The sequence below is a fragment of the Astyanax mexicanus genome, chromosome 4 (assembly GCF_023375975.1).
Source record: "Astyanax mexicanus isolate ESR-SI-001 chromosome 4, AstMex3_surface, whole genome shotgun sequence".
NCBI classification, from domain to species: domain Eukaryota; kingdom Metazoa; phylum Chordata; class Actinopteri; order Characiformes; family Acestrorhamphidae; genus Astyanax; species Astyanax mexicanus.
The window spans coordinates 23,253,070-23,275,872 of NC_064411.1; the positions used below are offsets into that span (position 1 = coordinate 23,253,070).

Genomic DNA, 22,803 nt, shown 5'->3' on the forward strand with positions numbered 1-22,803 from the left:
AATACAAGGAGTAAGTGCTTCTCTTTGGGTAGTCTAAATGGTACTATTTATCAATTAAGTGAAAGCTCTTTAGCCTTTATTACATACACAGTGTTAAAAAGGTTATACATTACTTACCATTAAAATTCCTTAAACTAATGGTTCAGATCATAATTTACTAACAGGGTCTACTACATTTTTAAACATTGGTTATTTAGTAATATGTGAATGTCTTGTTTAAAGTCATTTAATATTTTATTTTAGATATTGTAGACAAATGTTTAGAAATCCACTTATTCTTATGCAATTCCACTTCTTACCTGTTTTACCAGATCATCTCGCTATAATCCCTCTGAAAACAAATTCTTAATTTTTAAATGTAAAATTTTACAAGCACACTTTTATATTAGCAACTGTTGCTCATTTCACAGAGATGTTCAGCAGCAACTCCATGAATAGTTGCCAGAAAGACACGTGAATTTACCATCAAAATAAAAGTCCGCCTATAAAATATTACATTTAAAAGAAAGAATGGGTGTTTTTATAAGTAATGTTGATTACCTTACTGATTTAACAGAAAATATATATATATTTTTTTAGCAAATTACATTATCTTTAGCCACGCTGTTTTATTAAACGTAGTCTTATTAAGAAATCCCAGTTAAACCATTAGTGTGGAATATCAAGTGTACCACAGTAATACAGTTCTGCTGTAACTATATTAATATATTTTAAATTCAGGACACACTTTCATTAACCCAAAATAACACCAAAATATTCGGTATTATGAAGGAAAATACATCAGAGTAAGTGAATTTCTAAAAAATGGTCCACAATACCAACAATCAATTATTTAATTACAATACTTTAGACATTACTACATATTACTAAATTACTAATGTTTCAAATGCAGTAGATCTTGTTAATTAATGATGATCTGAGCCATTTGTTGAATGTATTTTAATGGTTAATAATGCCTAAGCTTGTCTTTTAAGAGTTAAATGAGGCATTACTCAACTATTTTACAGCGTTTATTACTGTTGTAAGTGTAACAGAGTAAGAAAATACCTTTGTTTTAGATGAACTTTATAAAATGAGGCACTTTAATGCTGTTAAATGAAGTTTTGGCGGCCCCTGCTGTTTAGTGGTGAACTGCAGTTACGCTACGTTTGGTCTTTCTGAGCCACCGTACCTCAGCAGCGGTGAACCATGGATTGGTCTGAGGTGCCGGAGGATGGTGCGGTGTTTGAGTCAGGAAGTGAACCTGAAAGTTTGAGTGGGAAAGCTGCGGCTGCTTCTGAGTGGAAGAAAGTTGAAAATAGGACTGCTAAACGGAAGAAAAGTTGGGGATCAGCCTCAGATGGGACTAATGACCAGGAACTTAATCAGAGAGGTGACAAAGAGTTCAAAGTGGTGATCAAGGTTTTGTCTGAGAGTTGTACAAGTTTGAACCCTATTAAACTGACAAAGGATCTGAAGAAAGCACTAGGAGATGTAATCTGGGCAAAGCCGTTAAGGGATGGGAGGGTCCTGCTAATGTGTAAAGACAAAAGACAACAAGATTTAGCTTTAAAGATTAAGATGTTGGCAGGGCAGAAGGTAATGTGCTCTATTTTTTCCACTAGAACATGGATTAGAGGAGTTATCAGTGGGGTTTCTACTGACCTGACAGAAGGCATGATTAAATCTGGAGTGCAAGGGGCCAAGGTGAGAGAGGTGAAACGTCTCAAGATAGGTAAAGCTGGGGAAAAGGTTGACAGTTTGTCTGTGATGATATTGTTTGATGAAGCTCAATTACCTGATCGCGTTTATTTGGGTTGTTTGAGTTATGCAGTGAGGGCGTATATTCCTCCACCCCTTAGATGTTATAAATGTCAAGCATATGGTCATGTTGCTGCAGTTTGCAAAGGGAAATTGAGATGTGCTAGATGTGGGGGAGAACACGAGTATGGGAAATGTGGAAAAGGAGTAAAACCCAAATGCTGTAACTGTGGAGGTGAGCATAGTGCAGGATTTGGAGGATGTGAGGTTTATCAATCTGCCCAAACCATCCAACGTGTAAGGATTACTAAGGGTTTGTCATATGCTGAGGCTGCAAAGGAGGTCAAGTTAGGTACAGAGCATAAGTCAGCACAGGAACAGTTGAAGAGGAGGGAACCTCAGGATGGGCAGAGCTTGGTCCGTAGGGACGTACTAGTCCTGGACAAAGTTAAATTTCTTGCGTTTATGGTGGAAGTAGTTAACTGTTCAGCGCAAACAGATAGCAGAACTGAAAGGATTAGGATTATTCTTAGGGCAGCCGAGAAACATCTGGCTATGGAAGGTGTAACAGTTGACCAACTAAATGAGTCCTTAATGTCCCAGTTTGCTACTTCACAGTCTATAAGTGGCATGTGATGGTGGCCCTTACTCTCCTGCAATGGAATGCGAGAAGTTTGATTGCAAATGGTTTGGATTTTAAGCAATATATTAATAGTAGCAATGAACGACCTAGTGTTATATGTGTTCAGGAAACGTGGTTAAACCCACGTCTGGATTTTAGGATACAAGGATATGAGGTTGTCCGACGGGACAGGGTGACGGGCTCTGGAGGGGGGGTTGCAATGTTTATTAAACAAGATTTGAGTTATAAAATAGTAGAGGTGAATGCAGAATTTGAAAGTGTGATGGTGGATGTATGGGTCGGTTCCTGTTTTGTGCGGATTGTAAATTTTTATAATCCTTGTGACAAACTGAGTTTGGATATTCTTGAAAAAGTGAGTGGCCAAGGGTATCATAGATTTATATGGTGTGGTGATTTTAATGCACACAGTACTTTGTGGGGTTGCAAGGAGTCTGATCATAATGGTAGGGTGGTGGAAGAAATGTTAGAATGTACTGGCCTGGTGTGTCTTAATACAGGTGAGGGGACGAGGTTTGATGTGGCACGGGGGCAATTTTCTGCATTAGATTTGACCTTGACGTCTGGTGATTTGGCTGGGATAGCTGATTGGATGGTTAGGCAGGATGTCCTGGTGGGTAGTGACCATTCTCCAATTTGGTGTAGAATAGGTCTGGACCTAGTTCATGATATAGAGAAGGAAAAACGTTGGAATTTTAGGAAAGCAAATTGGGGTATGTTTTTGGATTTATGTGAGGCTGGGGTTAATGAGATTTCTTTTGAGGATGATGTGGAGATTTTTAATAATAAGATTCAGAATCTTCTGTGTAAGTCTGCAGTCCAGGCTATTGGGAAAACGAACAGTGGGAAGGGAAAGAAAGTTGTTCCGTGGTGGACGTCTGAGTGCTCAGCGAGTGTTAAAAGTCGACGTAAAGCGTTTCAAGCTCTGAAGTCCCTTCATACCTTTCAAATGTTAATTGAATTTCAAAAGGCAAGAGCAGTAGCTCGGAATGTTATTCGGAAGGCTAAAAGAAAGTATTGGAGGGATTTTTGTTCTTCTTTAGGACGACAAACATCTGTTGCTGATGTGTGGAGTATGATTAAGAAAATGGGGGGTAAACGGGTTGACTGTAGTATCCCTGTTCTGAAGAGTGGGGCTGAGATAGCAGTGTCAGATCGAGAAAAAGCTGAGATTTTTGCGAAGACTTTTATTGCGGTTCATAGTAATAATAATTTAACTGAAGAAGCAAGGTTGTACAGGGAACAGCAGAATAGGCTAAATCAGTGTATTATTACGAGATGTGAGGATGGTGGACACCCTTTGGACGTCGAATTTAGTCTACTGGAACTGAAACAGGCATTAGAGTCAGCTAGGCAGACTGCACCTGGGAAAGATGAGGTCTGCTACATTATGTTGAGGAATGTATCAGATACAGTTCTTCAGTGTGTTTTAGCTTTATTTAACAAAGTATGGAAGGAAGGAAGCCTACCCAATTCTTGGAAGCATGGTGTGGTAGTTCCTATAGTTAAACCAGGGAAAGACAAATCAAATGCATCTAGTTATAGGCCTATTGCTCTGACTTCAAATCTGTGCAAACTTATGGAGAAAATGATTGTTAGACGTTTGTTGTATGAACTAGAGAGAAGGGGATTATTGTCTCCTTACCAGAGTGGATTTCGGAAAGGTCGTAGCACTATAGATGCTGTATTATACCTGGAATCAGACATAAGGAAGGCTCAGGTATCCAAAGAGTTTGTCATGGCAGTATTCTTTGACATTGAAAAAGCGTATGACATGATCTGGAAAGAAGGTCTTTTAGTTAAGCTGTATAACATGGGAATTGGTGGTAGACTATTCAATTGGATTCGGGATTTTCTTTTTGGGAGGACTATCCAAGTTAGAGTAGGTGCTAGTTACTCTGCAATTTATTCTGTGGACAATGGTACACCGCAAGGTAGTGTATGTAGTCCTGTATTATTTAATATAATGATTAACGATATTTTTTCTATGGTTGATCCAGGAATTGGAAAGTCATTATATGCAGATGACGGGGCTTTGTGGAAAAGAGGCCGTAATGTAGGGCAGGTCCAGAAGAAAATGCAATTGGCCATCAATGCGGTAGAAAACTGGGCATTTAAATGGGGTTTCAAATTTTCAGTGAATAAAACTCAGGCAATTTGTTTCACTAAAATGAGAAATGTTCCGAATGTTCAACTACAGATGTATGGACAGACTTTGACACAGGTCTCAGAAGTTAAGTATTTGGGGGTATGGATGGATGGTAAACTAACTTTTCAGTCTCACATTAATAGATTGGTATCAAGATGTAAACATAGTATTAATGTAATGAGATGTCTAGCTGGACTGGACTGGGGTGCAAGTAGGAAGGCGCTAATGCAGATATATTTCTCTCTCATTCGCGCAGCAATAGACTATGGTAGTGTTGTTTATGGGTCTGCCTCAAAAACTGTGTTGCAGAAGGTAGATAAAGTTCAGTTACAAGCATTGAGGGTATGCTGTGGGGCTTTTAGATCTTCCTCAAACCCAGCGATTTTAGTGGAAATGGGTGAACCACCGCTGGATATTAGACGTCAGCAGTTAGCCATGTCCTACTGGGTGGGAATAAAAGGGCATGATATAGATCATCCTGCTAATATAGTTTTAAGGGATTGCTGGGAACATGGTGATAGCAGAGGTAAAAGTTTTGGGTGGATAGCGGGTGAATTGGCTCAGCAAATGAATCTGGAAAGTCTCAGTTTATGTAAAACTATGATTGCTGCACCAATTTCTCCTTGGCTATTTCCGATGCCGGAAGTTGACTTAAAATTGCAAAATGAGTTTAAGAAACATGGGAAGCAGGTGATGAAAGATCAGGTAACACTATCATATTTAGATCTCTATTATAAATATGACCTCAAAATTTATACAGACGCATCTGTGGATCCAGATTCAGGAAGAGCTGGAGTATCAGTGTATGTTCCTGCCTTTAAGACGGAACTTATTAGGAGAGTGTCAGATTATGTGGCAGTGTTTACAGCTGAATTGGTGGCCATTATGATGGCCTTGCTCTGGGTCGAGGATGTACGGCCCTTGAGAACAGTAATATGTTCTGACTCTCAGTCTGTTTTGAAAAGCCTAACGAACAGTCAAAAGTCATCAAGGATAGACATTATTTATGACGTCCTCATGATCCTTCTCAGATTACAGCATTTGGGTTTATCAGTTGGCTTTCTGTGGGTACCAGCTCATGTGGGGGTGGAGGGCAATGAATGTGCTGATATGTTGGCAAAGCGAGCCCTTACGCTGGACTTTATTAATGTTTCAGTGCCCTTAAGCAGGCAGGAGGCTAAGCTGCTCATTAAAAAATATGTAACTAGGACTTGGCAAGGTATGTGGGATGGGGAACAAAAAGGAAGGCATCTTTATAAGTTTCAAAGGTTAGTAGGACAGAGAATAATTAGAGGTAAAAATAGACAGGAAGAGTTGGCTCTTACCAGGGTACGTATAGGACATTGTGGACTGAATCAGAGTCTGTTCAGAATTGGTAAACATCCGGATGGCAATTGTCTGTATTGCTCTCAACCAGAGACTATAGAACATGTCTTAATACAGTGTGTGGCCTATGATATACAAAGGGAAGAGGTGTTTGGAGGAGTTCGGGCAGTAGGGAATCTATCTATACATAGTATGATTCAGGACACATATAAGTTGATTAAATTTCTTAAATTATCTGGGCTGATTGATAGGATTTAGAATTCAGCATTTCATGTTCTATCCAGTAAGTGGCAGTAATGCACCAATGACAGGAGTGCTGGCTGCCATTAATTCGACAGAAGAAGAAGAAGAAGAAGTACCTCAGCAGCGGTCTGTGTGTTTCTGTGCTGCGGGTAGGTGCTGAGCTCCGTGTTTTATGAATAAATAGTGGTTAAAAACATGCTTTAAGTTAAAAATACTGCTACTAATTCGAGTATAAGACCGATTAAAGAGTGTTTATCAGCTAAACCTATTATTATTATTATCATTATTATTTATTAAGTATTAATGATATATTTTTATTTATTTAGTCAGCTCGGTGTTAACCGCAGTAGTCACTCCAGAAAAAGGGAAGTAAGAAAAGTACATATTGTCATCCAGGTATGTGTTTCATTCATATTTTACTATATTTCTGATCATGTTCAGTTGTATTTTTATGTTTGTGAAATGTGTTCATGTACATGTATTTTAATGTGTATTTTTGTGGTACAAGATTCTACTGGTAATGCAGACCATTTATAATAACACTTTAAGAATTGTATTTTATATTTTATAGAAAATCATGTGTTTAAAGCCATATAGTAGGCGGTTTTATATGTTGTTGCCATATATGTACTGGATCTGAGCAGCAGTGCATTTCTATGCTGCAGCTTAGTGTTAACCGCAGTAACCACTACAGTAAAAAGAAAATAAAAAAAGTACATATTGTTAATTGATGTACACTTGTTGCAAATGTCGTCTGTGTTTTAAATATGTTGGTAAATATATAAATGTCAAACAATATTAGTTAATGTTAAATAAAAGTAGCATAATACACAAATTCATTATTTCATTCTCTGGCAGCATTTTTTTTATACTAGGGGAATAGACAGAATATTTTGATAAAGCACAAAACTGATTATCCCACCAAAAAACAAAAAAAAAATTGCCCAGCAACACTAGTTTTAGTACAGATATTACAGTCAAGCTTCTAAAATCCACTGATTGTGTTTGTTAGGCTAGTATAAAACATGCTGTAAGTGGCTGAAATAATGTTTTAAGAATTGTTTTCTCAGTCAGAATATTATCATAAATTTCCAGCGCTAAACTGTATTTCCCAGCAAAACTAGTTTTAATACAGACATTACAAACAACTCAAACAAGAACCTGATTTCAGTTTTGTGAGGCTACCAAAATATCCTAGAATAGAATATGGTTCATTTTTATTCAAAAACAGTTACTTAGCTAACAAGTTAAAGTTATCAGTGCTTTATTTTACTGGATAGCTAATATCATGCTAGCTATAGTTACCAGCATTTTACAAGCATTTTATAATCAGTAACTAATGTTTGCTAGCTAGCTAAAGTCGCAACCATTTTAAAACCGGTAGATAATGTTAGTTAGCTAGCTAAACTACCAGTGCTTTTTTAAAAAAAAACTAAGTAGCTAACGGTAGCTAGCTAGCTAATATTACCAGTGCTTTTTCAACTACGTAGCTAATGTTATCTAGGTAGCTAAAGTTACCAGCTTGTTTTAAACCTAGTAGCTATCAGTAGCCACCTAGTTAAAGTTACCAGTCCTTTTTTTAACCAAGTAGCTAATGTTAGCAGTGTTTTTTTTTTACTGGTAGCTGCTCATACCTTCACTTAGTACTAGAATTTTTTTTGCAATAACGATATTCTTTGCAATATGATCGAACACTGAATTTTTTTAAAAGTCAAGAATACACTACTGCAACAAAATTAATGTTTCATTTTGTTATTTTATAAAATATGAAATGGCACACCCCTAATTGAGATATTTGTAACCCAAGTCAATGATCCAGAATGACATGATTCTAATAATGCACTCCAAATATCTCTATATATCCAGGATTAAAGTAAAATAAATGATACTGGAGAGATATTATCTGTCACTAGTAGATATATAAAGGGAATTGAGAACAGTGTGAATTTTTCTTTTGCTAAAAACAGTAAAAATGTAGTACCCTGATGTAGTAATTGGGCATGGGTGATATGGTAGGATATTTTAGGGTATAATATTGTTCACAATATTTAAAAATGTTGGTGATTGTTATTGTGTATGGTCAACACAAAAAAGTCACTAATTTCCAGGCCTTTTTTAAATTAGTAAACCTTTATGGCTCATTTGTTTTCTGCACTTACAAAATTAATTTGGTCTAACAAGTCATAAATGTTAGCTACATCTAAATGATTGAATCACTTCGATATAGAATTTATCATAGATCTTTTATCATTATCTAATATGTTAAGTTGTCAACTTAATATATTTAGTCGAGGTAATTTAAAATGTATGCTAGGCTTGCCAACTTAAAAATGTGTTGAAATTTGTTGCTAAAATACTTTTAGTTAAATTAACAAACTGAGAAGTATTTGTTGTACGTCAACAGAAAACACTACTAAACTACACAATTTATATATTTATATAGTATTTTTTATATTTTAGTGTAAAATCACTTTTCTGCAGTTTACATAAGGCAGCTGCATACAAAATAAGGAAATAAAAAAGTAAAAACACAATAAACTGAAGAGTATTTAACTACAATGTTAATTTTAGGGCTGTCAATGTTAAAGCGTTAATGCACGCTGTTAATCTGGAATCAGTAATGGGTTACTATTTTTTAATGCAAGTTAAGTCTACTCCGTGTGGGTAGATGGCGCTCTCTCCCCACATCATTCCTATTGTGATGTCCACAGCACAGGGCGTCTGTGAGCTGATGTATCAGAACCGAGTCCCTTCCCTTTTCTCCAAGCACACTGGCTGCTCGGCAATGCTGCATCAGCAGCAGCTCGAAAAGAAGCGGAGGCTGACTTCACATGTATCGGAGGAGGCATGTGCTAGTCTTCACCCTTCTGGTGTGTTGGGGCATAGCTAGTGATAGGATGAGTCCTAATGAGTGGGTTGGGTAATTGGGGAGAAAATGGGGGAAAAATTAGAAATAAAATGATTAAAATAAAGTTAATTAAGGCTTTAAGTTTGACCCCTACTTCCGCCGTAATCTGCCCTGCCCCCGCCCAACACACTGATTAGTTTTCTGGCTGAATTATTGAACAGCGTGCTCTTATGGTGTCCAGCAGTAACACTCAGATTCAGACTTCCAGCTCCGACCCGGTCAAAGATCTCCCTCTGTCTCTTTGCCTCCTTCTCTCTCTCTCTCTGTTACTTGTGCACACACACAGACTGCGCTTCCTGCTCTCCTGCTCCTCATCCCTTAGATTTTTATACTCGTCAAATTAAGTTTGAATTCAGAAATCCACACAACCAAGTTTACAATCCAATTAATCATGCATCCTTTATTTCAGCACCCTACATTGATTTTATGTCCCCTCAAACATACAAGTATATACTATAATTTTAATTAATACCATTAATATACATATAATTGCATTTTACATTGAGTTCCACTGCCAGGCAACCGTCTTATTGCGGAGACAACCTTGAGTACCAGTCAGAGCAACATCCAGCAGCTTAGGAAAACAGTGAGAGATATCGCGTTGCAGTGTTCTTCTGGAACAATGGCTACTGAAGTATAGCGCAGACATTCTCTATTGTCCTTCATGGTCCTTAATTTTCTACGCACTCTGTAGGACAAACAGGTTCCCCCGAACCCAGGCTTCTTGTCGAGAAGATGGTGTCAATTGCATTGAAAGACCATTTGATCAAATCCATATTTTCTAGTTTGAAGAGCAGTGCGAGGAGAGTCTCTTTGGTAGCAGTACACAGCACTAGACAGGAGAAGCCAAGCAGGATAGATAAGGGGAGGAGAGGGAGAAAAATGCGACCGCCTCTGAGAGAGTCAAGTAAAAGTTATTTTGCATAATAGTAGTATTAGTAGTAATTTTGACATTTTTTAGTAATGCTTACCTGCCAGATATTTTATTTATTGTAGTATTAATTTCTGTACACTGAAAAAACATTCATTGGGTCAGCTTAACTGTTTAAGTCATAGGTCGGCAATAGGCGGCCCGCGGGCCAGATGCGGCCCGCAAGCAAGAAACATCTGGCCCGTGAGGTTGAACTATAATGAAAAAAAAATCGGACTGTCCGTCTCAAAAATGCTCTTTATTTAGAAACTTAATTTTCCAAAACAGTAAAAATTATTAAAGATTTTTTGATAGAGCCACGGGCTGTTAGATAACTGCTAGCTTCTTTATTCTGTTATTATTTTTTTTATTCGTTTGTTTTTTTTTATTTAACAAACAGGTATATCATTAATAGCGCCCCCAATGGTCAGTCCACAGATTTCACCCACATCAGCCCACTTGAATGTCTGCTTGTCATTTTAAGAGCGCCCTCCCGCCACCGCGCCCGCCAATTCCGCAGCCTCCGGCCTCTCAGCTTTCCTGTCTGCAGCAGAGCAGCTTCCATGCCACACGTTGATGCTGGAGCACATGACTCTCTCCACCACACATCTGTAGAAGGAGGTGAGGACTGCGCTTCCGAGTCCAGCTCGTCTCAGCCTCCTGAGAAAGTAGAGCCGCTGATGTGCCTTTCTGATGTGCACACCCAAGTACCTGTAACTGTCGACAACTTCCACCGCAGATCCTACAATGTGCAGGGGGAGGTGGGCATGCTTGCCCCTTCTGAAGTCCACAATCATCTCCTTCGTCTTCTTTACATTGATGCAGAGGTTGTTTTCTCTGCATCAATCCTCTAGGTATTCCACCTCCTGCCTGCAGCTGGACTCATCTCTGTTCGTGATGCATCCAACCACTGCCGTGTCGTTCGCAAACTTCACAATATGACAGCCTGGATGGAGAGGTGAGCAGTCATATGTGAGCAGTGTGAACAGGACGGGGCTCAGCACACAGCCCTGAGGGGAGCCAGTGCTGAGGATTATGGAGGGGGAGGAGATGTTGTGAATCCTCACAGACTGCGGCCTGTTGTTGTAATCTCTTTCCTTAAAATTCTACACAGAATACCCCATTATGACCAGGTGAAAAAAGTTTTCTTGAGAGTTTTGAAAATGTATTAAAATTAAAAAACAAAGAAATCATATTTACATAAGTATGCACAGCCTTTGCTTAATAATTTGTAGAACCATCTTTGGCAGCAACTACAGCCTCCAGTCTTTTTGAATATGATGCCACAAGCTTGGCACACCTTTCTTTAGGCAGTTTTGCCCATTCTTCTTTGCAGTACCTCGGAAAATACATCAGGTTCAATGGTAGACGTCTGTGCACAGATCTCTCCAGAGATGTTAAATCGGATTCAAGTCTGGTCTCTGGCTGGGCCACTCCAGGGCATTCACAGAGTGGTCCTGAAGCCACTCCTTTGAGATCTTGGCTGTGTGCTTCGGATCGTTGTCCTGCTGAAAAATGAATCGTCGCCCCAGTCTGAGGTCTAGAGCGCTCTGGAGCAGGTTTTCATCCAGAATATGTCTGTACATTGCTGCATTCATCTTTCCCTCTATCCTGACTAGTCTGCCAGTTCCTGGTGCTAAAAAAACATCCCCATAGCATGATGCTGCCACCACCATGCTTGACTGTAGGGATGGTATTGGCCTCGTGGTGAGCAGTGCCTGGTTTCCCCCAAACATGACGCCTGGCGTCACACCAAAAAGTTCAACCTTTGTCTCATCAGACCAGAGAATTTTGTTTCTCATGGTTTGAGAGTCCTTCAGGTGCCTTTTGGCAAATTCCAAAGGGCTGCCTTGTGCCTTTTACTAAGGAGCGAATTTCGCTTGACCACTCTGCCATACAGGCCTGATTGGTGGATTGCTGCAGAGATGGTTGTCCTTCTGCAAGGTTCTCCTCTCTCCACGGAGGAACGCTGGAGCTCTGACAGAGTGACCATCGGGTTCTTTGTCACTTCCCTGACCAAGGCCCTTATCTCTGATCGCTCAATTTAGACGGCCGGCCAGCTCTAGAAAGAGTCCTGGTGCCATTCTGCCATTTACAAATGATGGAGGCCACTCTGCTCATTGGGACCTTCAAAGCAGCAGAAATGTTTCTGTATCCTGTCCCAGATTTGTGCCTCGAGACAATTTTGTCTCTTGAGTTGTACTGGCTGTTCACTCAACTTGATAATATTAGTTCTTCTGACCAAAGCATGTAATCACTTTTCAGAGTGTGGCACATCCCTAGTGCATATGGAGTGGCGCAAAAAGGGGTATTCAGCATATGCGAGGCATAGGGGCACTGCACTAGAGGGGGCGCCAAACCAAAGCCCCATATATTTGCGGAGCACGGTGGGAAAGTAATGACAAGACGCCGACTATTTTAAAACACATCTCTCTCCCCCAAGACCCCCCCCAACAGAGGTACTTTTGTTTATCTATAATAAGACAAAAGTTCAGAAGCTTCGATTGGTAATGGAAAGATGTACCAGTATTTTTCTCCATATAGTGTAACTGATTAAGCTAATTTTTTGGTTAATTGACCTGCTTTTATTTTAAAATACAATTAAATTTGTCTTTGTTTTTTTCCAGAAATTAAAATATTCCAGGGATTTCTCCTAAAATTCATCACCGCAACAAAAAGGATATTTAACTAAGAGCAATGTTAAACTGCTGAAAGAGGTGAAGCACAAGACATCCTGAAGAATCTCCAAAACACGCAGAAATAGTTTGATACGTTTAACAGATAAACAAAGCAAGGTCCCGACATGGAGAAACATCACCAGCGCATTCACACAGGAGATAAACCGTATAACTGCTCAGACTGTGGGAAGACTTTTACTCAACAGAGTAATCTCAAAAAACACCAGCGCATTCACACAGGAGAGAAACCGTATTACTGCTCAGACTGTGGGAAGAGTTTTAATCTACAGAGTACTCTCAAAATACACCAGCGCATTCACACTGGAGAGAAACCATATCACTGCTCAGACTGTGGGAAGAGTTTTAATCTACAGAGTACTCTCAAAATACACCAACGCATTCACACAGGAGAGAAACCGTATCACTGCTCAGACTGTGGGAAGAGTTTTACTAAACAGAGTACTCTCAAAATACATCAGCGCATTCACACAGGAGAGAAACCGTATCACTGCTCAGACTGCGGGAAGAGATTTACTACACAGAGTCAATTCAAAATTCACCAACGCACTCACACAGGAGAGAAACCATATTACTGCTCAGACTGTGGGAAGAGTTTTAATCAAGAGGGTCATCTCAAACGACACCAGCGCATTCACACAGGAGAGAAACCGTATCACTGCTCAGACTGTGGGAAGAGTTTTAATCGACAGAGTAATCTCCAAAAACACCAGCGCATTCACACAGGAGTGAAACCATATCACTGCTCAGACTGTGGGAAGAGTTTTAATCAACTGAATTATCTTAAAAATCACCAGCGCATTCACACAGGAGAGATAACTGTCCCAGATGTGTTTCACTGCAAAAAAAAAAGTGCAAATTCTAAATCCTAAATTCCAAATTCTTTGACAGCCAAAACACCTTATTCCACTCAGAATCTTCACTCTGTCACTTGAGACACATTCCACCAGAAACAAACAAGAGACTGATATAAACAATGGCTTTTACAGATTCAGCAAAATGAATCTTATCTGGGGATGTTGTTTAATGTATTCCATTATATGTTTTCCCCAGACATGTATAAAGAACTAGAGACCCAGACTTAAGTAAAAGTACAAGTATATTTCATTAGTAGTTGAAGTGTTCTTCAAGCATCATACTTAAGTACTACTTATGTATTGCAAGTAGTTTTTTTCTACATGTTCTAATCTAGTACTGTAATGTGTAGTGATGTGTTATGTAGAGATTACAGAAAAAACTCAACTTTGAATATCATCTTGTTTATATTATTTCAAATGTTTAGGCTAAAGGACTATTTTCCTCTGGCTGAAACAACAGCACAAGAACAGGAATGCACAGGATAGAGTACATTTACATGAAGTCTTAAATTAACTTTTTGTGTTGAACACACAGCAAACTCAGCCACACTGCCCTCCCTTAAAAAACATGGACTGTAAATGAATTTGAGAAGTGTCTCCAGGGGGAGGTTGAGCATCATATCAGTAGTGAAGTAAAAATAATACTCCAGTAGATACAGGTACAGCATTTTGGTAGTTAAGTACAGTGGTAAAGTAGTTCTGCTTGTTACTATATATCTCTGCTAACACCAGCATGATCTGTTGGGGCTTTTCCATGAATAAATAAAAGTGAAAATGCTAGTTTACAGTAAAATCCTTTCTTGGACACTTCACTAATTTACAGGTTCTGCATTAGCCTTTAGAACTAATAATATTTAACATTTAAAGAGCGTGGATTTCAGAATTCCAGGACATTTGTAGTTTAAAAATTGAGTATGATTTGCCATAAGGAGGAAAGAATATTTTGGTAAATGTATATTTCATCCCCAGCCTTAACAGATTCTCATTTGTTTGTAAATGTAAACCTTTTCATTTTATTTTCTCCAATTCTGTTCATTTATTTACCTTGCACAGGTGTATTGTGTCACCCTGTTTAATGTTGTTCAAAAGGAGTCTTTGTTTTTGCTGGTTAAAATATGAATGTATTTTTTGACCTTCGTGGAATTATGTGTTTTGTTTTGATTAATCAAATTTAATCATTAAGTGTTTTTTTTTAGAACATATGGTAGATTTCTGATTCTGTAATCCACATAGATGATCAAAGTTCCTTTGGGACAAGCAGTTAGCCAGGTCAAATTTAAATTTATGAACTAATGAACCAATAAAAGTACATTCATGTAGGTTTCTCCTCCTACCAGTAAGAAGATTGGAGCCTCAGCGAAGACAATGGAGCTTATCATAGTCTTTGAAACTAACACCTCACTTTGGTCATGTCCCAAGTAATTCAGTCTTTGCGAGGCAGATAGAGCTGAGTTTTTAGAGTAGTTGTGTGTTCAGTTCGAGTTCGAGCGAGGGCACTGCCAGTGCATGCTCAAAATGTTAGATTAGCATAACGTAGTCTTTAAAATTTAGATGTCATAGTTCTTAGGAGTAGAATTCTTAGTTTGCAACTAAACCTTTAGGAAGAAACCTTCAGTACTTATGATTAGGAAGTATTGAATAAATAAATTTAATATCTTTTCTAGTATATGCAGATTTAATAATTTCCCTTCACTTCTAGTAACTCTGTTGTCGCTCTGTGGAAGCCATCCTCAATTCACAAAGTGCAGCATGGCTTCAACCGCTAGACCCACCCATACGAAAAGTGAAGGGGAAAACACCACCTGAGCCACTCCAGAGAGCTCCCAAAAGTGAGACCCAGAGCCACAGAGAGACGACACTGTGCAGGGTACTGTCGTGTAGACCAGAGAGGAGCATCTAGACCCCACAGAGAGGCCAACAAAATCCTTTCCATACGTTAAATAAAATACCAGGTACCCGTGGGTTGTTAAAAAGTCCCAAAATGTCTTTAATTCAGTTTAACATATTCAAGGTCTAAAGATCTCTTAAAATATCTGTGCTAATCAGAGTGAGCGAAAGATACACAGTGCGAGCAAGCGAGAGACAGTATGCATGTTCCATATGTGCTCTCTGTTTCATTTATGTGTGTTTCATTAAAAGTATCAGAAACAGGCACCAATTTTTTAAATGTATTTATTTTTTAATCTTTTGGTACGCAGTAGTACCAAGACATTTTAGTCGGTACATTTTTGGTAATGAATTTTGATACCTAGCCCTAATTCTGATTTAACATGAATTTCACAATGTCATATGAAACACAAACAATTGTATTAAATCATTTGAGTTATTAAAACAATTGGTGTGTGATTGTTTATAGTTTAATTAATAAATGACATAGGAATGTTTATTGAATAATGTCAAAAGTGTAAGCAGGCGATTAATTGCAAGTTTAAATAACCATTAAATAAAAATAAGGTTAACTGCAGAACACTAAAATATAGTCATATGCTTTTTTGTTCTTCTACAGAGCCCCTGAAGTCCTGAAGTGGCCATTTTACATAATAAAGTTTTGAGCACCACATACTAAGTGGTGAGCACTTATGAATATTTGGAGTCATGGCAGATGGCACAAAAAAGAATTAAAGCAAATTAAAGATAATAATGTAAGGTTTTCTGTTTATACAGTTATCAAAACCATATTTATTTAGCTGCCATTTGTGATCTAATGTAGGCTGCTTTTGCAAAGATCTATCTAGCTAAACTAACGCTAGCTAAGTTAGCCTAGCTCAGAAGGCTTGCATTGCTCTCTGTACAAAGCAAGGTAGGCTTGTGTGAAAGAAGCCGCTGTGTGTGTGTGTGTGCGTGCGTGCGTGTGTGTGTGTGTGTGTGTGTGTGTGTGTGCGTGCGTGCGCGCTCCAAAAAGCTTTTTCTAAAAAATGATAATTACGTCCTGCCTTGTATACTCCTAATACGAGGTAGCTAGCTAACTATCTAGCTCTCTGTCATTAGCTCTGGACTTATAGCTACCTTTAGCTACTTAGCTAAAACATTCCACCCTGAAATAAAGTAGTTAACATTAGCTAACCTAGATAAAATATTCTACACTGAAATAAAGTAGTTAAAATTAGATAACCTAGCTAACTAAAACATTCCACACTGAAATACAGTAGTTAAAATTAGCTAACCTAGCTATCTAAAACATTCCACTTTTAAATAAAGAAGTTAACATTACCTAAAGTAGCTAGGTATATAATTCCATTCTGAAATAAAATAGTTTACATAAGCTAACTTAGCTAAAACATTCCACACTGAAATAAAGTCAACATTAGCTAACCTAGCTAGCTAAAACATTCCACACTGAAATAAAGTCAACATTAGCTAACCTAGCTAGCTAAAACATTCCACACTGAAATAAAGTAGTTAACATTAGCTAACCTAGCTAGCTAAATCATTCCACACTGAAATAGAATTAACATTAGCTAACCTAGCTAGTTAAAACATTCCACAGTAAAATAAAGTAGTTAACATTAGTTAACCTAGCTAGCTAAAACATTCCATACTAAAATAATGTGGTTAACATATAATCTAGCTAAAACATTCCACACAGAAATAAAGTAGTTGACATTAGCTAACCTAGCTAGCTAAATCTTTCCATACTGAAATAAAGTAGTTAAAATTAGCTAACCTAGCTAGTTAAAACATTCCACAGTAAAATAAAGTAGTTAATATTAGTTAACCTAGCTAGCTAAAACATTCCACACAGAAATAAAGTAGTTAACACTAGCTAACCTAGCTGGCTAAATCTTTCCACTCTGAAATAAAATAGTTGACATTAGCTATTCTAGCTAATACATTCCACCCTGAAATAAGGTAACGTAAGAGAACGGTATTCCGTACACATTTTCGGTATTTTCCGCGTTTGAGTGGATATTACGAAAATACCCGAGTTCAAATAGGCTGCAGTGATTGGCTAAACTATGGAATATCTGCCTAGCAACCAAAATACATTTTGATTGGTTACTTTTGGACCAATAGTTTTAAAGAAAACCCCAAAAAACTGACCTCAGTCCTGTCACCAGTGTGCATCAGTATTCTGTACACCTGCCAACAAATAGGCAACGGTGTTCCGTACATCTCAGATTTCCGCTCGTGGTGGCTGTATTTTGCAAAACTTCACCACCTTTAACATATGATCTTAGACTGACATAGAAGCTTAGTAAAGTGTTTGTCAAATGGATTTGATAAGTTGTCTATGAATTGAAAAAAATTGTGCTGAAGCTGCAGCACAAAATCTCAGCTGTCTATGAGTGGTGAAGTGGAGCTGGAGTAAGCTCGTTTTTAAAGTAAGTTATGAACAATGATTATTAATTCTTCAATCAAATATTACAACAAATGCTGTTAGTTGGACGTTTAACGTTGCATTTTGGTTGAAATGCGATGTTAAAAGTGGGTAAAACCTTACGTGAACTAGTCGATAAAGTTTTCCCCACTCCTTAGCCTCAACGTTGTTAACCCTTCACCCCCCCCAATTTCGGCGACGCAGGCGGTTCCGCTCTACCTACCGGAATTTCAAGAGAAAACACAACGTGGATGGTCACTGACCTGTTTTAATGGAAAGAGGAAGGATTGACAATGACCCCAGACTATATTTCAAACATAACATTAGTTCATTATTAAGTATTTAATTGTTTAAATGCTCAACTGTACGGAATACTGAAGTGAACGCTATACCGTTCTCTTACGTTAGTTAACATTAGCTAACCTAGCTAGCTAAATTATTCCACTCTGAAATAAAGTGGTTAACATTAGCTAACCTAGCTAGCTAAAACATTCCACTTTTAAATCAAGAAGTTAACATTACCTAAAGTAGCCTAGCTATATAATTCTATTCTGAAATGAAATAGTTAACATAAGCTAACTTAGCCAAAACATTCCACACTGAAATAAAGACAACATTAGCTAATCAAGCTAACTAAAACATTCCACACTGAAATAAAGTAGATAAAATTAACTAACCTAGCTAGCTAAAACATTCCACACTGAAATTAAGTAGATAACATTACCTTAAGTAGCTAGATGAAACATTCCACACTGAAATAAAGTAGTTAACATTAGCTAACCTAGCAAGCTAAAACATTCCACACTGAAATAAAGTAGTTAACATTAGCTAACCTAGCTAGCTAAATCATTCCCCACTGAAATAAAATGTGGTTAACATTAGTTAACCTAGCTAGCTAAAACATTCCATACTGGAATAATGTGGTTAACAATAGCTTATCTAGCTAGCTAAATTATTCCCCACTGAAATAAAGTGTGGTTAACATTAGCTAACCTAGCTAGCTAAAACATTCCACACTGAATTAAAGTAGTTAACATTATCTAACCTAGGTGGCTAAATCTTTCCACTCTGAAAGAAAGTAGTTGACATTAGCTAACCTAACTAGCTAAACATTCTATACTGGAATAAAGTATTTAAAATTAGCTAACCCAGCTACCTAAAACATTCCACCCTGAAATAAAGTAGTTAACATTAGCTCACCTAGCTAGCTAAATTATTCCCCAGTGAAGTAAAGAAAACATTAGCTAATCTAGCTAACTAAAACATTCCACACTGGAATATCGTTAACATTAGCTAACCTAACTGGCTAAATCTTTCCACTCTGAAATAAAGTGGTTAACATTAGCTGTCGTAGCTAGCTAAAACATTCCACAGTGAAATAAAGTACTTAACATTAGCTAACCTAGCTGGCTAAATCTTTCCGCTCTGAAATGAAGTAGTTGACATTAGCTAACCTAGCTAGCTAAATCATTCCACACTGAAATAAAGTAGTTAACATTAGCTAACCTAGCTAGCGGGAACAAAAATCATAGTTAGTTTCTTAATACAGTCTCTTGTTTAAGTGAAGTTTATTGCCTAAGAGATTCTAAACAGATTTTGTTTAGATTTATAGTTATACTTCGGCAAGGATTGGTTCTTTGGTTGCTGGGGGAGAATGATTGGTGAGATGTTTAACAAAAATACATTTAATCCACTGGTTGGAATTTAAGTAACTGCACGTTTTCATCACATCTTTTTTGCACCTTGTTTCTCTAATGGAAAGGTTTCCTTTGGGTTACTGTCTACTAAGGGTTGCATAGAAGGCACTTCATAACACTCTTTATACTAGAAACACAGCAGGGCACAAAATTTACTGATCTAGAGAGCACATCCAAAATTATTAGTGGGCACTTAATCACTTTTTTCCCACAAGAAAGGCAACAAACAATTCCAAATTGTCCTGACAATTAATTGTCCAGCGACTTACTATTTATTCTATAGTCAAACTTTAGTTCAAAGTGTAGTATAGTGTAATTCACATTGTAATACATGTAAAACATGATGCAAGATAACTACAAGATACATTAAAACATTAAAAGCACTACAATTAAATTTAAATATGAGAACATTAAAATGATTTGTTCCAATGTGTATTATATGTATTTTATAATTATTATTAGAAAACATATGACTGTTTAATGAAATTATGTAATACTTACAAATAAAACAATTTAAAAAACAAATACTAAACTCTGTTTTGTGCTTGTTTTGTCCTCTGACTCCTCCTGCTGCTTGTTCCCCAACACTAACTCCACTCACAGAGTTTGCCAGCACGCAACGCTACACTACAGCAGCGCAGTACAGCAAAGGAGCTAGCAGAGCTGGTTCAGTTAAACCTTTGCTGCGACACATCTTAAAAAGCCCCAGCATGTTTCAAAAAATGCTCAGTGATCAAAGAAGGAATATAACAAGAGTGAACATTTTGGCAGTGAGTTTGAAATTTGGAGACTTAGAGCTCAAAAAACTCCAAGACCGACCCAGAGCTGCTACTTTTCTCCTGAACAGGTAAGCTAACTGCCTAGCCGATTCAGTCAGGTACTTTCGCAGAGCCGCGGTCTGACACATCGCAGAGCTCGATCGGTCCTACACATCACGGAGCTCGCACACTCCAGCACACCGCGGTGCTTTAGCTCTCCCTCGTGTAATTTACATGTTTTTTTTCTGTTAGTAAACATTCCAAAAATTTAAAAATAAATTAAATACTGCATCAATACATTTTATGTCTATTATTTAAAGGTTGCATTCAAGTAACAGTTTAATTAAGTTACTCGATAGAATTATCCAAGCAATATACAGCATGGAAATGTCAAATTACCTCACTAATAAAATAAAACAAAGTAATTTTACTGTAATTTTAATTTTATAATTTCTCAATATGCAGATTTATTCTAGAAATTTGTGTAATTTGTGTATTTGAATTACAGCTTTTTTATGTAAAGAAAAATAATTTTACAGTCTTTTATAGCTTGACATACAGTGACTGAATAAGTTACTGATCCATGCATTCCCCAAGAAGATGCAGATATAAACAGCACAATCTTTTCAGAAAGCTCTTTATTAGTAAGCTTTTTTTTAGTAAGTAAAAAAATGTCACCATATATACATTCATAGCTATTTAAAACAAAGGTAACATCATAAAAATGACTTGGTTTTAAAACCAGTACACACATAAAACCAAGACTAATGCCATGACATTTCCTTTTAAAACGTGATTTCCCCTTTCCCATGTATTCCTTTAAGCTCCATTGAAAAATAAAATAAATAAAACAATGTAAAATAAAATACATGATAAACACATTTTAACTTTTAACAACACACATTTACTTTAATAAAAAACATAATTTCTTAAAATGACCATAGGTTATGTATTTTATTTTTTTACAACATTGTCCTTGTTTTGTGTGTGTATTTGCGTGTTTTATGGAAATAAAAATTGGCTCGATCTGGACCTGAAAGTAAACTTCTTGGTGGAATAAAATCAGAACACAACAATAAAAGCAATAGTAAAATTACATCTTTTATAATTAAATTTTTTCCTTCCATCGTCAACTGTCTTAGTGCCTAAAACCCCAAACGTTGCCTAACTTTCCCTATCGTATCAGTCCAGTTACCCCATCCACCACCGTCTCTGTCAAATTTTACGCCTAAAATGTTTATATCAGTTTCTTTAAAATTTAAATCCAGGTCAGTCTGTATGTTCCTCCCCGGTCCAAAGAGCTGGGCCTCAGACTTGCTCCTATTGAGCTTAGCGCCCGAGTCCCTTCCAAATCAGTCAGTCATATCCAATGCCCTTTGCACTGCTGTCATGTCAGAACATAAATGCGCAATTTGTCATCCATAAAAAAGTCTAGTCCTTTAATCCATTGATCCTTTCTCTAGATCTGCACCAGCGGCTCTCTAGATAAAGAGCACCCTTGGCGGATGCCAGAGCGTACACTGATCGCTTTTCTGAGGTGCCCGTTTACACAGCCCAAATCACTGGGAACCCCATATTTTGCAGTACCTGAAACAGGTACTCGTGTGAGACCCGATCAAAAGCTTTTGTAAAGTTTAAATTTAGAACTATCAGCCGAACGTTTCTGACTCTCTGTCCGTGATCTTCCTTTGGGGCACGGAGCAGGCTTGATCTGGGTGAATCACCTCCTCTAAAACCACCGACATTTGTCTGGATAAAATCTTGCTAAAAAGTTTACACTCAAACTTTAAAAGTCTGATAGGTCTCCAATTCTTCAAGTCTGTCTTTTCTCCTTTTTTGTAAAGTAAGTTAACTATCCCTCACCTGAAGCTGTCTGTGAGTCGGTCCAATTATTCAAATTCATTAAAAAGAGTCAGTATGTCAGTAGCTAAAATGTCCCAAAAGGTAAAATAATATTCCTCATAATATTCCAAGGAGTTCATCCTTTCCCAGACACCTTTCCTTTTTTAAAACCTTTAAGAAATTTTAATGCGTCAACTCCTGTAAAATCCACTATTAAAACTTCCTGACTATTTATTAGAGGTGTGCTAAAAAATCGATTCACATAAGAATCTTGATTCTCATTTACTACGATTCAGAATCGATTTAAAATGTCCCAAAATCGATTCTGAGGGGCGGGTTTTAGACTGATTTTGGGCTGGGTATTTTTGTTGGACCTGGCAACCCTGGGGATAGGGCTTGTCCCTTCAAACGGAGATCTTCCAGACACACACAGAGCGTAGGTGTTTGAGAATCACAGGTAAGATGGCAGAACAAGCACTATATTACCTTAGATTAACGTGTAGTTTCAATGTTTTATGGCAGAATGCTTCATAACAAGCATAAAAAAGATCGCTAGTAGTTAGTTTCAGTAACTGTTAGCTAGCTAACTAGCTAACTTTCCAGTTCCACCTTAAATAACGCTACAGGTGGCAGCGGGCTGCAGCATTTAAGGCGGAACGGAAAAATAACAATAAGCTAATCAGAGCTAATTTCAGCTCCTCATCACAGAGGAATTAAGG

The 22,803-nt window shown here is 37.6% G+C and overlaps 6 protein-coding genes across 7 annotated transcripts in view; 3 read left to right on the top strand and 3 right to left on the bottom strand.

The window, feature by feature from the left end:
• The window catches only part of LOC125780501 (zinc finger protein 239-like), a 1,096,042-nt gene that overhangs the window by 459,620 nt on the left and 613,619 nt on the right, over positions 1-22,803 (bottom strand).
• LOC111188533 (zinc finger protein 239-like) overlaps positions 1-22,803 on the bottom strand; it is a 280,707-nt gene that overhangs the window by 216,264 nt on the left and 41,640 nt on the right. The gene's annotated exons all lie outside the window — the stretch shown is intronic.
• The window catches only part of LOC125801342 (zinc finger protein 239-like), a 280,707-nt gene that overhangs the window by 216,264 nt on the left and 41,640 nt on the right, over positions 1-22,803 (bottom strand). The window lies entirely within an intron of this gene.
• Positions 1-22,803, top strand: part of LOC111188532 (zinc finger protein 239-like) — a 193,828-nt gene that overhangs the window by 85,281 nt on the left and 85,744 nt on the right. The gene's annotated exons all lie outside the window — the stretch shown is intronic.
• The window catches only part of LOC125801459 (zinc finger protein 239-like), a 193,757-nt gene that overhangs the window by 85,210 nt on the left and 85,744 nt on the right, over positions 1-22,803 (top strand). The window lies entirely within an intron of this gene.
• Positions 6,428-13,732, top strand: LOC125801491 (zinc finger protein 239-like). Its single transcript, XM_049478273.1, has 2 exons — positions 6,428-6,494; positions 12,544-13,732. Exon 2 carries the CDS (start codon positions 12,720-12,722, stop codon positions 13,482-13,484), a length of 765 nt encoding a protein of 254 aa, XP_049334230.1. The 5' UTR covers positions 6,428-6,494; positions 12,544-12,719; the 3' UTR covers positions 13,485-13,732.